The sequence below is a fragment of the Garra rufa genome, chromosome 25 (genome assembly GCF_049309525.1).
Source record: "Garra rufa chromosome 25, GarRuf1.0, whole genome shotgun sequence".
Taxonomy (NCBI): Eukaryota; Metazoa; Chordata; class Actinopteri; order Cypriniformes; family Cyprinidae; genus Garra; species Garra rufa.
Genome location: NC_133385.1, coordinates 35,611,888 through 35,627,198, shown reverse-complemented (window position 1 = coordinate 35,627,198; position 15,311 = coordinate 35,611,888). Strand labels below are relative to the sequence as shown.

The 15,311-nt window shown below is 39.8% G+C and overlaps 7 protein-coding genes across 7 annotated transcripts; all 7 read left to right on the top strand.

Annotated features, from left to right (window-relative positions):
- The first annotated feature begins 116 nt into the window (after positions 1-116).
- LOC141301098 (histone H1-like) lies at positions 117-740 on the top strand. The gene has a single exon (XM_073831349.1). It carries the CDS (start codon positions 117-119, stop codon positions 738-740), a length of 624 nt encoding a protein of 207 aa, XP_073687450.1.
- Positions 741-1,368: 628 nt separating this feature from the next.
- LOC141301101 (histone H2A-like) lies at positions 1,369-1,755 on the top strand. Its single transcript, XM_073831352.1, has one exon. It carries the CDS (start codon positions 1,369-1,371, stop codon positions 1,753-1,755), a length of 387 nt encoding a protein of 128 aa, XP_073687453.1.
- A 711-nt stretch (positions 1,756-2,466) lies between these two features.
- Positions 2,467-3,436, top strand: LOC141301099 (histone H3-like). Its single transcript, XM_073831350.1, has one exon. It carries the CDS (start codon positions 2,481-2,483, stop codon positions 2,889-2,891), a length of 411 nt encoding a protein of 136 aa, XP_073687451.1. The 5' UTR covers positions 2,467-2,480; the 3' UTR covers positions 2,892-3,436.
- A 1,246-nt stretch (positions 3,437-4,682) lies between these two features.
- On the top strand, positions 4,683-4,994 carry LOC141301103 (histone H4). Its single transcript, XM_073831354.1, has one exon. The coding sequence runs from the start codon at positions 4,683-4,685 to the stop codon at positions 4,992-4,994; it is 312 nt and encodes a 103-aa protein (XP_073687455.1).
- An 807-nt stretch (positions 4,995-5,801) lies between these two features.
- On the top strand, positions 5,802-6,256 carry LOC141301102 (histone H2B-like). Its single transcript, XM_073831353.1, has one exon. The coding sequence runs from the start codon at positions 5,802-5,804 to the stop codon at positions 6,174-6,176; it is 375 nt and encodes a 124-aa protein (XP_073687454.1). The 3' UTR covers positions 6,177-6,256.
- A 1,909-nt stretch (positions 6,257-8,165) lies between these two features.
- On the top strand, positions 8,166-8,552 carry LOC141301100 (histone H2A-like). The gene has a single exon (XM_073831351.1). The coding sequence runs from the start codon at positions 8,166-8,168 to the stop codon at positions 8,550-8,552; it is 387 nt and encodes a 128-aa protein (XP_073687452.1).
- Positions 8,553-9,318: 766 nt separating this feature from the next.
- On the top strand, positions 9,319-9,630 carry LOC141301170 (histone H4). Its single transcript, XM_073831414.1, has one exon. It carries the CDS (start codon positions 9,319-9,321, stop codon positions 9,628-9,630), a length of 312 nt encoding a protein of 103 aa, XP_073687515.1.
- Positions 9,631-15,311: the final 5,681 nt, after the last annotated feature.

Here is a 15,311-nt window from a genome sequence, read left to right as displayed (position 1 = left end):
TGTGGAGCTAGATATTGAGTCTACACGGTTCTCATGTGGTAGTTAAGTACAGCAGCGCCGCTCAGCGCTTCATTACTTCCAGATTGTCGACGTGTGAAACGTATCCGCTCAGAGACATGGCTGAAACCGCTCCAGCTGCCGCTGCCCCGCCGGCTAAAGCTCCCAAAAAGAAGTCTGCTTCTAAGCCCAAGAAAGCGGGCCCGAACGTCAGGGATCTCATCGTCAAGACCGTAACCGCCTCCAAGGAGAGAAGCGGCGTGTCTCTCGCCGCCCTGAAGAAGGCTCTTTCTGCGGGTGGCTACGATGTGGAGAAGAACAACTCCCGCGTCAAGACCGCCGTCAAGAGTTTGGTGACCAACGGTACCCTGGTCCAGACCAAAGGCACTGGCGCCTCCGGTTCCTTTAAGCTCAACAAGAAGCAAACCGAAACCAAGAAGAAACCCGCTAAGAAATCCCCCGCGAAAGCAAAGAAGCCTGCCGCCAAGAAAGCCGCCGTCAAGAAATCTCCCAAGAAGGTGAAGAAACCGGCCGCCACCGCTGCAAAGAAGGCGACAAAAAGCCCCAAGAAGGCGAAAAAACCGGCAGCTGCTAAGAAACCAGCCAAGAGCCCCAAAAAGGCCAAGAAGCCAGCAGCCGCAAAGAAAGCAACCAAAAGCCCCAAGAAGGCCAAGGTAGCCAAGCCCAAAACGACGAAGCCTAAAGCAGCCAAGCCTAAAAAGGCAGCACCTAAGAAGAAATAAGTCTTAGTCTTTGTTTGTTTGTTTTTTTTCTTCCCAAAACAAAACGGCTCTTTTAAGAGCCACCCACATGATACAATTAAAGAGCAAAATAAACTCAGGGAGCGTGTATGTTTTATCTCAGTATGATACAGTTGACAATACATTATATTGCATCCAAAATATTTATTGTTGATTGCCTTTTATTCACATTAGCATCTTAAATATAATATCTAAAACAAATCAACTGACAAGACGCATGTAAATCATCGGATGCTCGGCTTAATTTGAAGAGAATATAGGCTGATCTACTTACATGAGCAATTTTTTTTCCAGTGTTTATGTGGACATATGTTTCAATGTGCGATTTTTATAACCTTGGTTATTTTACTTTTTTCCTGTATTAAACCTATTTTATATGTAAAAAGAGTACATTTTCTGTTTATTCATCCATTACAACTGATGATGAGAATGTAGAGGCAGACAGAGAGGGGAAGGCTTGGAGTTTTTGGAGGGACGTGCAGTGATTGGTTTGCAGCTGTGACAGAATCTGACCAATAGACGACGAGCACTGTCTCTTAAAAACTGATGGTCTGGCCACAACACTATTATTTTTGCGTTGATCAGCGGTAACAGCAATAACAATTCAATAATGAGTGGAAGAGGCAAAACCGGAGGCAAGGCCAGAGCAAAGGCTAAGACCCGCTCATCCAGAGCAGGACTGCAGTTTCCAGTTGGCCGTGTTCACAGGCTTCTCCGCAAAGGCAACTATGCCGAGCGCGTCGGTGCTGGTGCTCCGGTTTATTTGGCTGCTGTGCTCGAGTATCTCACTGCTGAGATCTTGGAGTTGGCTGGAAACGCCGCAAGGGACAACAAGAAGACCCGTATCATCCCCCGTCATCTGCAGCTGGCGGTGCGCAACGACGAGGAGCTGAACAAACTTCTGGGCGGAGTGACCATCGCTCAGGGCGGTGTGCTGCCCAACATCCAGGCTGTGCTGCTGCCCAAGAAGACCGAGAAGCCCGCCAAGGGCAAGTAAATGAGTTGCAGTCTGATAAATTCTTGAAACGACAAAAGGCTCTTTTCAGAGCCACCCACTTTTTCTATAAGATGCATTTTGCTATATAAAGTTGCTTTATAATCCTTTATTTTAGTTTTTACTTTTTACACACACGTAGGTTACGTGTATATTTTACAGTAGCTTTCGCTGTGGAAATGAGCGGCGCCAATTTATGATATTGTTTACATAGAATAATGCTTTACAGAAATGTCACCTTTAAAAAGTGAAAAAAAAGTAGTGTTAACATGCAATGTAAATCGATTTATGTATAAACAAACATACAATACGTTAAAGCTGTTACACTGCAATAGAATAAGGAAATATAAAAATGAATGGCAACATTTTAAACCTCATTGTCACGTGTAGTGTAAATACAAAAAGTACCTTTTCATTATTTCTGAATTTAACATAACCTTTTGATAAACAAATCTAAAGAAAAACGAAAGCTTAGCATTTTCAAGGTCCAATAATGGGACATCATTGAGAATGGAACCGACTACATTTGAGCGGGAAAATCAAGTTTCCTCTGTTCGTTTGAAAACATGAAGTGTATTTTTATTGGCTGCCTTACGCTCACGTAAACACAATAGCCAATCAAACGCCTCTGCTGACGCACCGCCCAAGGCGGTAGAAGAGTTTAAGAAGGTGTTGTACACAGAGAGGAATATCATTCTGTTTTAGAAAATAAGGCAGAGCTTGAGAAAATGGCAAGAACTAAGCAGACCGCTCGTAAATCCACCGGTGGAAAAGCCCCGAGGAAGCAGCTCGCTACCAAAGCCGCCCGGAAAAGCGCTCCAGCCACCGGTGGCGTCAAGAAACCTCATCGCTACAGGCCAGGTACCGTGGCTCTGCGAGAGATCCGTCGTTATCAGAAGTCCACCGAGCTGCTGATTCGCAAGCTGCCCTTCCAGCGTCTGGTTCGAGAAATCGCTCAGGATTTTAAGACTGATTTGCGTTTTCAGAGCTCCGCTGTCATGGCTCTTCAGGAGTCCAGCGAGGCTTACTTGGTCGGTCTGTTTGAGGACACCAACTTGTGCGCCATCCACGCCAAGAGAGTGACCATCATGCCCAAAGATATTCAGCTGGCTCGCCGCATTCGTGGAGAACGCGCTTAAACTCACAACTTATAAACCCAAAGGCTCTTTTCAGAGCCACCTAAATATTTCAAACTAAGTAGCATTTTCTCCTCTTTGTTGGTGCTCGTTAAAACTCACTCAAAAATCTCACTTCTAAGATGTGCCATGAATATGCGATCTCAAATGGTTTTGCAAATGCAAAGCTTCTGTAGGACGTCAGGGAAAATGCTGTTGTTTTATGAAAGTGAATATAACTTTTTTTTTTTTAAAGCAGTTTTCTCTCTGCAGACGTAATAATGATTCCAGATGTAGATTGGTGATTAACAGTATATTTAAGCATTTGTTTTTTTCTCTGCAGATGTAATAATGATTCCAGATGTAGATTGGTGATTCATATTATGTTGCATTGGCAATAAAACGTGCAAATATGGAGAAACTAATTTCACTAAAAATAAAACTTAAGCTGTTTATTTGTGTAGCAAATATGTATGTGCAAGCATGTGTATTTTTCTTGTCACCCTTATTTATTTAAATAATTTATAAATTATTTGATCAACAGTTTAATAAATTCCACAATGCCTACATAATCCACTCAGATGTTTCTTGATTTTATTTAGATTTCCATTTAACGCTGTATGGCTGATTCAGATTGTAGTTATTACTGATACTGATTCTCAATCCTATTTTTTTTTTTTAATTCTATATAGATATTGCCTAAAAATGTCTAAAATTGAGTGGTTTGGTTCAGCCAGCAAATCAGATATAAAAAGACTGCAACAGATTGTTAGGACAGCTGAAAGGATAATTGGTGTGTACCTGCCCAACCTTTAAGACTTGTACATCTCCAAAATGAAGAAACGGGCTTGTAACATCATTACAGATCCCTCTCACCCCAGCCACAAACTGTTTGCACTTCTCCACTCAGGTAAATATTATAGATCTGTCCACTAGAATAGGCACAAAAACAGTTAACAGAAATTACCACTTGTTTGTACAATTAATTCTCAGTAATTGAGAGGCAATAATTAGATATCATGTAAAATTACATTCACATACTTTATAATACAGCTGTAAATACAGTACACAAAGCTGTATATAAATATTTTGCTCCAGATGAAAAAAAGTATTTGTTTTCTGTTGATTGATTTTGCTGATTTTTACATCAATTCACATCTCGTTCAACTTCAAATAGTTTTTAGTATGCTTATCTGCCATCTTGTTTCCTTCTGCTCCAACATGGATCGACATCTCTTAGGCAATTCATCTTATAAACACTTGACAATAATTGTGAAACACACACTATTTATACACTTATACATTTATTTAACACACATACTTAGTGTACATTTTAAATTTGCACATAATATACCTGTAGATACAAAATAGTCTATTGTGATTTACCTGTACATATTAATTGTCAATATGTATATTGTTATTCCCTATTTACTTGTTCTATTTTTATTTTATTATCTGCGTTTTGTCTTGTCACTTTCATTCCTCTTGCATGTGTAAACATATCTGATTCTGATTTTGATCATGCGCTGCCACCCAAATAAATGAAATAAAAGTGCCCTGAATATTATTTCTACATATGCACTGCATTATTTCAAGTATAAGATCTTAATAAAGTATTTGCACTAATATATTTTGTTTCAAAGCTTTTTTTTTTTTTTTGAGAAGTCTGACTGGAATGAATGTATCTATTATGTAGCATAACTCCGCCTTCATATGTTTCAATTAGGTCCTGTAGAATACTGTAAAGCTCTTTGCGCAAGACCTAGTTTTTCATAAGTTGTTTAATACAACGTAGAAGCTTGAAGACTTTTTACCATGTCTGGAAGAGGCAAAGGCGGTAAAGGGCTCGGAAAAGGAGGCGCTAAGCGTCACCGTAAAGTTTTGCGTGATAACATCCAGGGAATCACCAAACCCGCCATCCGTCGTCTCGCTCGCCGTGGCGGTGTCAAGCGTATCTCCGGTCTGATCTATGAGGAGACTCGCGGTGTGCTAAAGGTGTTTCTGGAGAACGTGATCCGCGATGCCGTTACCTACACTGAGCACGCCAAGAGAAAGACCGTCACCGCCATGGATGTCGTGTATGCTCTGAAACGTCAGGGACGCACTCTGTACGGCTTTGGAGGTTAAAAACATCTGTGTGTCTTCATACAAAGGCTCTTTTAAGAGCCACCCATATTTTCAAAAAGAGTATTTTTCGTTGTGTTTCGTGAATTTTACAGTGATCGTTTTATACTCGAAAACGATCACATTTTCTTGTGGCGAGTTTAATATAAAACTAAAATTAATTACTCAGCGCTGTGACATAAAAAGTCGATGTATTTTGATTACACTCAAACCTTCATGCAAGGTAAGACCGTAGTGACGGTCATTATTCGGTGTTTTAGATGTGTAGTTATAGTAATTAAGTTTACGTTTTTACTAGTGTAAAGGCTTAGACTAAACAGGATTAGGTTATAATTCAATAAGGATGTTTGATTTTTATTTTTTATTTTTGGCATGAATGTGTTTTAGGAGAAAATAAAAATAAAAAAAACTTTATTGGTGTGCGTATTGAGACAAAAAAAAAATGGCACTGACATGTTTTAAGATCAATCAGTGCAAGTTCCTTTTAGTTAAAACAGCCAGGGGGGTTGAATTATGAGTTACTTAATTTTCTGCATGATTGATTATCGCACATTTTGAGCGGGAAAGTCAGACAACGAAGCTTGTGGAGGAGGCGACGGAAAACGTTCAAATTTAGAAGCCTGTGATTGGCGGATGTGTCTGATTAGCCACCCATTTCTAACCAATGAAATATGTTTCCTTCATTCATTGCGCAAAAAAACACAATCAGGGAGGGGAACCAAGCCCTCTTAAATTAGCATGAGCTCTCAATAAATAGCCAGTACATGTATTTCTGAACATCAGACATTGAGTTGATAATCACGAATCAACATGCCTGAAGCAGCGAAGTCCGCTCCCAAGAAGGGATCAAAGAAGGCCGTCACTAAGACTGCCGGGAAAGGAGGAAAGAAGCGTAAGAGATCCAGGAAGGAGAGCTATGCTATCTACGTCTACAAAGTGTTGAAGCAGGTTCATCCTGATACTGGTATCTCCTCTAAGGCGATGGGGATCATGAACTCTTTCGTCAACGACATCTTCGAGCGCATCGCCGGTGAATCATCTCGTCTCGCTCACTACAACAAGCGCTCCACCATCACATCTAGAGAGATCCAGACCGCTGTGCGTCTGCTGCTGCCCGGAGAACTGGCCAAACACGCCGTGTCTGAGGGCACAAAGGCTGTGACCAAGTACACCAGCTCTAAGTAAACTTTGACAAAACTTTCAGCTACCACAAAGGCTCTTTTAAGAGCCACTCACATTCTCGCCTAAAGAGCTTTAAGTGTTTAACTGTGTGGTTTGTGGTATTATTATTATTTTTTTTAATTAAAAGTGAGTTTAATGCTTTTGGTGAAATAGTTACTGTACAGGAAATATCGCGGTTCTAGTAACGCAAATCACTTCTAAAACTGGTTTAAAAAGTGCAATGCCATTAAAAACATGCACTAAAGCATCATATATGGGGCTTGATGTTTTTCGTAGTGTAATGGTTTATTACAACAATAAGAAGCAATCACTTTTTGTTGAAAGCATTTGTTTATTTTGGGATTCTTTGAATAAAACATTCAAAAGAACATTAATTTTTCATGCTGTTTTGTGCTTTTTATTCATCAAATAAATATACACAACTGTTTTGAACACTGAAAACAATAGGTACAACAATTGGTGCTAATAAACAATAGCATGTTTAACAGCATTTTAGAATGATTAAGAATAGTGACATTGAAGACTGCAATGATGCTGAAAATATAGCACATGAATACATTTTATTTAAAAAAATGTCAAAAAAGAACAATTATATGTAGATATATTCTTAATTGCTTTGTTTATATTTAAACTCTAATAAATCATTACATTTGCATAGTTTCTAGTTTGCACAGATGTTTTGATGCTTGTTTTGCTTTTGTGTTAAAATCATGTCGTAGTTAAATGAATAGCTGACCCAAAAAAACAAAAAATCTGTCGATAATTACTCACCTTCATGATGTCCCAAACCAGTAGGACCTTTGTTCAACTTCAGAACATTGCTAACACAAATTAAGATATTTTTGATGAAATCCGAGAGCTTTCTGACCCTCCATTAAACAGCAGCCTAACTACTGCATTCAAGGCCCAGAAAGGTAGTAAAAACATTGTTGAAATAATCCATGTGACATCAGTGGTTCAACCAAAATTTTATGAAGTTTCGAAAAAAAAAAAAATTCTCATAGCTTTAATCAAATTACAGTTAAACCACTGATTTCAAATGAACTATTTTAACAATGTCCTTACTACCTTTCTTTGAAGATGAAGGTCTTGCAGTCTTGCATTACAGTTTACTACCCTTATGTAAATGAAGCTGTTCCTGTCATAAAAGCTGTGGTCTGTATGTTAATAAGTTCTGACACCTCTTTGTCTGAGATACTTCTCAGTGTCTCACACCCGCTCCCATTCTACAATTGGTCACCTTTTGCTCAGGATGTGATTATCCCAAATGGTCTAAACTGTTGACTTTTTTTCTTCTCTATAATAATTCCCATTTTGGGAAATAAGTATAATTAAACATATTGTGGAGTGGAATCTGGGTTGAGGCAGACTATAACTCTTACAAAGCCTAAACAGAGAGACACTGAAGGCTGTCACACACGCAGGTTAACATTTTTGATTAAAGATTAGGAGAGCACAATATATATATATATATATATATATATATATATATATATATATATATATATATATGTGTGTGTGTGTGTGTGTGTGTGTGTGTGTGTGTGTGTGTGTGTGTGTTCACATCAGCATCTTAAATATTACTGATAGGATGCATGCAAATCAACGATTTGATTTGAAGAGAACTTTAGAAGCTGGTTTTAGCAGCAAGCATTTCTTTGTCTTTCCTGTATATGTGGACATACATTTCAGTGTGCGATTTTATACCTGGTTTATTTTACCTTCTTTTGCTTTTAAACTCTATTAAGTAAAAGCGTTCAACTTTTTTGTTCATTCATTCGTTTATTCATTCATTACAGCAGATGAGAATGAGGAGGCTGGCAGAGAGGGGAGGGGTTTGGAGTTTTGGAGGGACGCGCAGTGATTGGTTTTCAACTGTGACAGACTCTGACCAATCAACGACGAGCACTCTCTATTAAATACTGATAGTGAGACAACAGCGGTATTATTTCTACGTTAACAAGCAGTAGTTTTCTTTTTAACGTTTCAATAATGAGTGGAAGAGGCAAAACCGGAGGCAAGGCCAGAGCAAAGGCTAAGACCCGCTCATCCAGAGCTGGACTTCAGTTTCCTGTTGGCCGTGTTCACAGGCTTCTCCGCAAAGGCAACTATGCCGAGCGCGTCGGTGCTGGTGCTCCGGTTTATTTGGCCGCTGTGCTCGAGTATCTCACTGCTGAGATCTTGGAGTTGGCTGGAAACGCCGCAAGGGACAACAAGAAGACCCGTATCATCCCCCGTCATCTGCAGCTGGCGGTGCGCAACGACGAGGAGCTGAACAAGCTTCTGGGCGGAGTGACCATCGCTCAGGGCGGTGTGCTGCCCAACATCCAGGCTGTGCTGCTGCCCAAGAAGACCGAGAAACCCGCCAAAGGCAAATAAATGAGTAGCAGTCTGATAAATACTTGAAACAACAAAAGGCTCTTTTCAGAGCCACCCACTTTGTCTATAAAAGCAATTTGAACTGTTTTGCTATAATTACTAAATCTGTTTTAATGCTCATAACAAATTATTGAGAAAATCGATGTACACATCGGAAGAAAATAGCATATACTTGAACTATACAGGTTTAAAATCATTTTAAGTCCACTTTTAGTTCTGACTGTCAGAACTTTCAGTCTGAGAGTGCAACACACACTAACATACAAACAATAAACAAAATAAAATACAGTTGCTTTTGCCCATGGAAATAGTAGCGTCTAGAGATGGCTAGCCAAGAAAAAAAAATACTAAACCGAAAATAAAACTGAAGTAAAACCGAATTAGAAATTGTGGTTTATATTATCATGCGCGTAGTTATTTATACTAATATGTATGTATATTAATTTAACCAACGTAAGTAACATAAAAGTTAAAAGCTGGGCAAAGTTGATCAATATCAAAAATCTGTTCACAAATAGTTGCTGGGGGAATATTTTACTATTAATTCTTACGATTAACTTCTTATGAGGTAATTTCCAAATTATATGCCACACATCTGACTGATATTACAGAAAGTTTGGAGGAATCGCTACACTTCCAGTCTGCTGACTCACATGTCCTTGCATAGCTCCGCCTTCGTATGCTTCAACTAGGTCCTGTAAGCGGTTGTAAATTTCCTCTTTCACGCTTTCAATGTTCAGTGCTGTTGTGAAAGTTTAACCTAACAATGTCTGGAAGAGGCAAAGGTGGTAAAGGTCTCGGAAAAGGAGGCGCTAAGCGTCACCGTAAAGTTTTGCGTGATAACATCCAGGGAATCACCAAACCTGCCATTCGTCGTCTCGCTCGCCGTGGCGGTGTCAAGCGTATCTCCGGTCTGATCTACGAGGAGACCCGCGGTGTCCTGAAAGTGTTTCTGGAGAACGTGATCCGCGATGCTGTTACCTACACCGAGCACGCCAAGAGAAAGACCGTCACCGCCATGGATGTCGTGTATGCTCTGAAACGACAGGGACGCACTCTGTACGGCTTTGGGGGTTAAACGTCTTCGTACAATCTATAAACCCAACGGTTCTTTTAAGAGCCACCCACACTTTCAAAAAGAGTATGTTTATTATTGTTATTGTAATCATGAGTTTATTTATTTCTTTGCGTAGTATCGTTTGTTTTAGCCTTAACAATTAACATTTTATGAGAAAGGAATAAATGGTTGTCGCAAATGCCAAATTGTATCTTTACTTGCAAACCCATCATTTTGATTTTTCCAAACTAAAATTAATTTTAAAGCAATTTTTATTACCTAAAGTTAATTTTCAAGATGCCTTTTTTAAATGCTTCCCATGTATCCACTCTTTATCTACAAGAGTTAATTTTTAGCATTTAAGACGGAACATGGAGAAATGTGTTGAAATCAGAATGTAGGCGGGATAATACAGACAAGAGCCAACATGAGCTTGCATGGAAAGTTATTTAGGGGTGGAGACTATGGAGCAGACGCCATCAGTCCAGCCCGCCTTTTCCCCCCAATGAAATACGTGCTATATAGTACTTCCGTAAATGCACCCAATCAGAGAGAACGATACTTCAGCCATTTTAGAGAGAGCGCGAAGCAGAGTTGGACTATTTATGTGTAGGAAAAACAAAGGTCAAGAAGAGGTATGGTTTTTCTGTTATACTCTCACCCGAAGAGCGCTTTATTCATATGCTAATGATTTTATATGCGCTATAGAAACACGGTAAACACTCTAAGATAAAACTGGCAGCGCATTCTAGCTGTATTTACCATTCATCGATGGAACACACAGGAGAGGAAGCTCTCCAGACGAGCATGGACAGTGAGGAAGAGTTCAACTTTTCTTCTTCAGAAGACGAACATTTGGAGGATGAACACTTGCAGCTGAAGAAGCGATTTGATCTAAAGGAGGTTACCATTTGTATTGAGTAAGTCATTTATTTTTTATTTATTTTTTTACAGTGGTTATTAAAATGGCCGCGCATGCTTGTATAGCTGTTTCAGGTCTATTGTCTGACTGAAATGAAAGTGAAACGTGTTGTTCTGTGGACTTTACATGACATTTGTATTACAAAACATAACAGCGTAAATGTTCTATAATGTAACAAATAAAAATAATGTTGAGGCTGTCCTACAAAAATGTAACTAATTATTAGGGATGCACCGATACCAATCGGTCGATAAAGCTTGCGCGTTTTGTCAGTAAAGCCGGTTCTGTAATCAGCGGTAAATGCCATCAGGTGCGTGATTTCACGTTGAGCCGTATATACTACACACAGCCGTTGTTTACCGACGAGCTGCGCATAGCAATGTTCATTATCAGTGTGAATGTGCGCAGCTCATCTGTAAACAACGGCTGTGTGTAGTATATACGGCTCAACGTGAAATCACGCACCTGATGGCATTTACCGCTGATTACAGAACCGGCTTTACTGACAAAACGTGCAAGTTATGGTGCATCCCTACTAATTATAGTAACTTTTTAACAAAAAAAACTACAGTAACCGCAAACCCTGCTGGAAAAAAAAACAAAAAACAGCATATGTTGCGTATGTTTTGGTGCTGGGATGCTGGTTTTAGCTGGTTTATGCTGGTCTTTTGCTGGTTAATGCTGGTCCTTTGCTGGTTTATGCTGGTCAAGAATATGCTGTTTTTTTTCAGCAGGGAAGTAACAATGTTCTTGCTACACTAACAATAGTTTGGCTGGTTTTGTTGTAGTAAAACTGATTATACAAATGGTAAAGAATATGCCAAAAACATGGTTGCTACACTTTTACTACAATAAAACCATGGCTAATTTTGAAGGCCTTATTTAGTTAACTTTTGGTTGTTTAATGTAAAATACTGCCTGACTAACGAAACTTATCTGAAACATTTACACCTAATCAGATATTTGCGAACATAAAGTGCTATACATATGTATATCGTTGTCCCATCAGTAGACATACAAAGCAGGCTTCCCTTCCATAGGCCGATAATTGCTCATCATTTATGCATGCACTGATATTTTACATTTGAATGTCTAAGCTAAGACATGTTTACAACTTTTGTTTCCCCCTTTTTAGGAATGTGGCCCCTTTACTTGCTTTACACACAAGGGCAGCACTCAAACGTCATTCTTTAAATGCTGTGGAGAATCTGAGTGAGTAAGTGTGCATTTCCAGCTGATATTTTTGTGTAAATACACATATTAGACAAATTATACACGCTTGTAAATCACATCTTTTAATGAGTTGGTGATACACCAGTATTAGTGTTTAGTAATACTGTTGTCAGCATGTTCACATTTGCTTGCTCCATTTACAGAGATGAGGATGACAGTGACCAGATACCTGTTGCAAAGAAAGCCAAGACTAGTTCATGGAAAGCAGAGACTCATGTTGATCAGGTTCCTCAGACTCTGAGATTCCTGCCCGCACGGGAACCTGGACCACAGTTGAGTCCTGCTGACTCGCACTCTCCTGTGAGTCTTTTCAAGATGTTTTTCACAGAGAGCGCCGTGTCAAATCTGTGCCACAACACAAACGCTCAGGCTGCCAGGGCAATGGCAAAGGGCCGCAAGTACAAATGGACAGATGTCAGTGTTGATGAGCTGTATTGCTACATTGGACTCATTTTCTACATGGCTGCGGTGAAGATGAGCTGCATCACTGACTACTGGCGGCAGGACAGTCTTTTCTCTCTGCCTTTTCCCGCCACAATTATGTCAAGGGAAAGATACCGCACCATTTCATGGAACGTGCACATGAGTCACCCAGATGGAGACAAGGATAATGACAGAAAGAGGGGCACAGCCGAACATGACCGTCTTTTCAGGATCAAACCCCTGATGGACACTATCCGCCTTGTGTGCAAATCCCTTTATCATCCTAGAAGAAATTTAGCTGTGAATGAGAGATTGGTGGCGTGCAGAGCAAATACAGGAAGGACACGGTGCACAAAAGTTAAGCAAACCAAGTTTAAGTTTTTTGTCCTTTCAGACTCATCAAATGGATATACTGTGGACTTTTCTGTCTACACTGGCAAGAATAGCTTTCCTACAGATCGTGGGCTTTCATATGATGCTGTGATGTCTCTCCTGGACAATAAAGGTTTGGGCTCTGGGTATCATGTCTACATGGATGATTTCTACACAAGCCCAAAACTCTTAACAGACTTGCTTGCTATGAAGTTTGGTGCTTGTGGAACTTATAGAGATCACAGGAAGGGCTTCCCGAAAACTACTACTAATTCACTGACCAAAAATTCCACCAGAGGATCCATCAGGTGGATTCGGGATGGACCTCTTGTGTGTGTGAAGTGGATGGACATGCAACTGGTGTCTGTTTGTTCCACCATCCATGCTGCCTTTACAGGAGAGCGTGTGCAAAAGAAAGTCAAAGCACAACATACGTGGAAGACAAAGTCTTTTCCATGTCCTGCACCTGTCTCTGCGTACAACAAGCACATGGGGGGTGTTGACCTGTCCGATCAGCTCTTGCAATACTACACTGCGCAGCACAAAACCATGAAGTGGTACAGAAAAATCTTTCTACACTTCTTGGACATTGCTGCTACCAATGCTTTCGTATTGCACAAAGAGCTGTACGGCAACATGAGCCACAGTCAGTTCATGGAGGAGCTTATTGCAGAGCTCTGTGGCGTATCAGAGAAAACAGCACCAAAACAGACCAACGCGGACCATGTGCCAGTTCCAGGAGCTGAGCTGACTTCAGATGTCAGAAGAATTGCTACCGTTGGTCGCCGGATCTGTGTGCGTTGCAAAGTAGTGCGTGGCAAGAAGCAACAAACACCTTGGAAATGCCAGGCTTGTGATGTTCACTTGTGTCTTCAGTTGGACAGAAACTGTTTCCAGGAATGGCATAAAAGTTTGTGACTGCGTGGGGGGAAAAAAAGAGTCTTGTGTAATCATGGTAGATGTAAAACATTTTTAAAAAATGCTTTTGGCCAAGCTTTAGGCAAATCCATTTTTATAGATTTTGTTCGTCGACACAAAAAGACTTGATGTACACAATACACATACATTAAAAACATTTTATAACACTTTTGTCCCTTTGTCTCATTAAAAGCTGACTTTTTTATCCTTTATGCAAATGTATAAATCATGTTTTGTTTATAGTAATACACTGTTGATAGTCCAATAAAGTTTTAACAAAACTGAAATATGTGTTTGTGTTTTATGCTGACAATTATGGAATGTTGATAGGAAATACGGTTTATATATAAAGCATTGCTTAAGAAGTTTAATGACACTTCTTTTACTGTTGTAGCTATATTCTCACTCTCCGCTCTGTTAAGTCTTCTGATTTTATCCAAATGTATCCAGAGCTGTTTACAAAAGAGGAACAAAAGCTATTTGGTCACAGACCGCCAAAAATGTACAGTGTGCTCCTTGCTTAAATTACAATTTCAGGAGATGTGTTTTCACTACTATAATAGCTAGAGCCTATAGTAGTTCTGATGCATAAAAAAGGATCTGATTTGATTATACTATGAAACATCACTGGCCTTTAAATATAATCAATGTAAAACACTTATTATAGTTATCTGCTAGAAGTCAGGATATTTGTGTAATCATTTATCTATTCACACAAACCTGATTCCAAAAAACGTTGGGACATTGTACAAATTGTGAATAAAAACATTGAAATTTGAAACTTCCACATCATTGCATTATTTTATTCAGAACACAACATAGATGACATGTCAAATGTTTAAACTGAGAAAATGTATCATTTTAAGGGAAACATAAGTTGATTTTAAATTTCATGGCATCAACACATCTCAAAGTTAGGACAAGGCCATGTTTACCTCTGAGTAGAATCCCCTCTTCTTTTGATACCAGTCTGCAAATGTCTGGGGACTGAGGAAATAAGTTGCTCAAGTTTAGGAATTGGAATGTTGTCCCATTCTTGTGTAATACAGGCTTCTAGTTGTTCAACTGTCTTAGGTCTTCTTTGTCGCATCTTCCTCTTTATGATGCTCCAAATGTTTCTGGACTGCAGGCTGGCCATTTCAGTACCCGGATCCTTCTTCTACACAGCCATGATGTTGTAATTGGTGCAGTATGTGGTATATGCATGGTGTTCCCTGAAAGAGACGACGTCTGAATGGGAGCATATGTTGTTCTAGAACTTGGATATACCTTTCAGCATTGATGGTGCCTTCCCAGTTGTGTAAGCTGCCCATGCCACACGCACTCATGCAACCCCATACCATCAGAGATGCAGGCTTCTGAACTGAGCGCTGATAACAATTTGGGTTGTCCTTGTCCTCTTTTGTCCGGATGACATGGCATCCCAGTTTTCCAAAAATAACTTCAAATTTTGATTTGTCTGACCACAGAACAGTTTTCCACTTTGCCACAGTCCATTTTGAATGAGCCTTGGCTCAGAGAAAATGCCTGTGCTTCTGGATCATGTTTAGATATGGCTTCTTTTTTGACTTATAGAGTTTTAGCCGGCAACGGCAAATGGCACGGTGAATTGTGTTCACAAACAATGTTTTCTGGAAGTATTCCTGAGCCCATGTTGTGAGTTCCATTACAGTAGCATTCCTGTATGTGATGCAGTGTCGTCTAAGGGCCCGGAAATCACTGGCATCCAGTATGGTCTTCTGGCCTTGACCCTGACGCACAGAGATTGTTCCAGATTCTCTGATGATGATAACTTCAAACTCTTTGGAACTTTTGTCTGAGAAACACCTTTCTG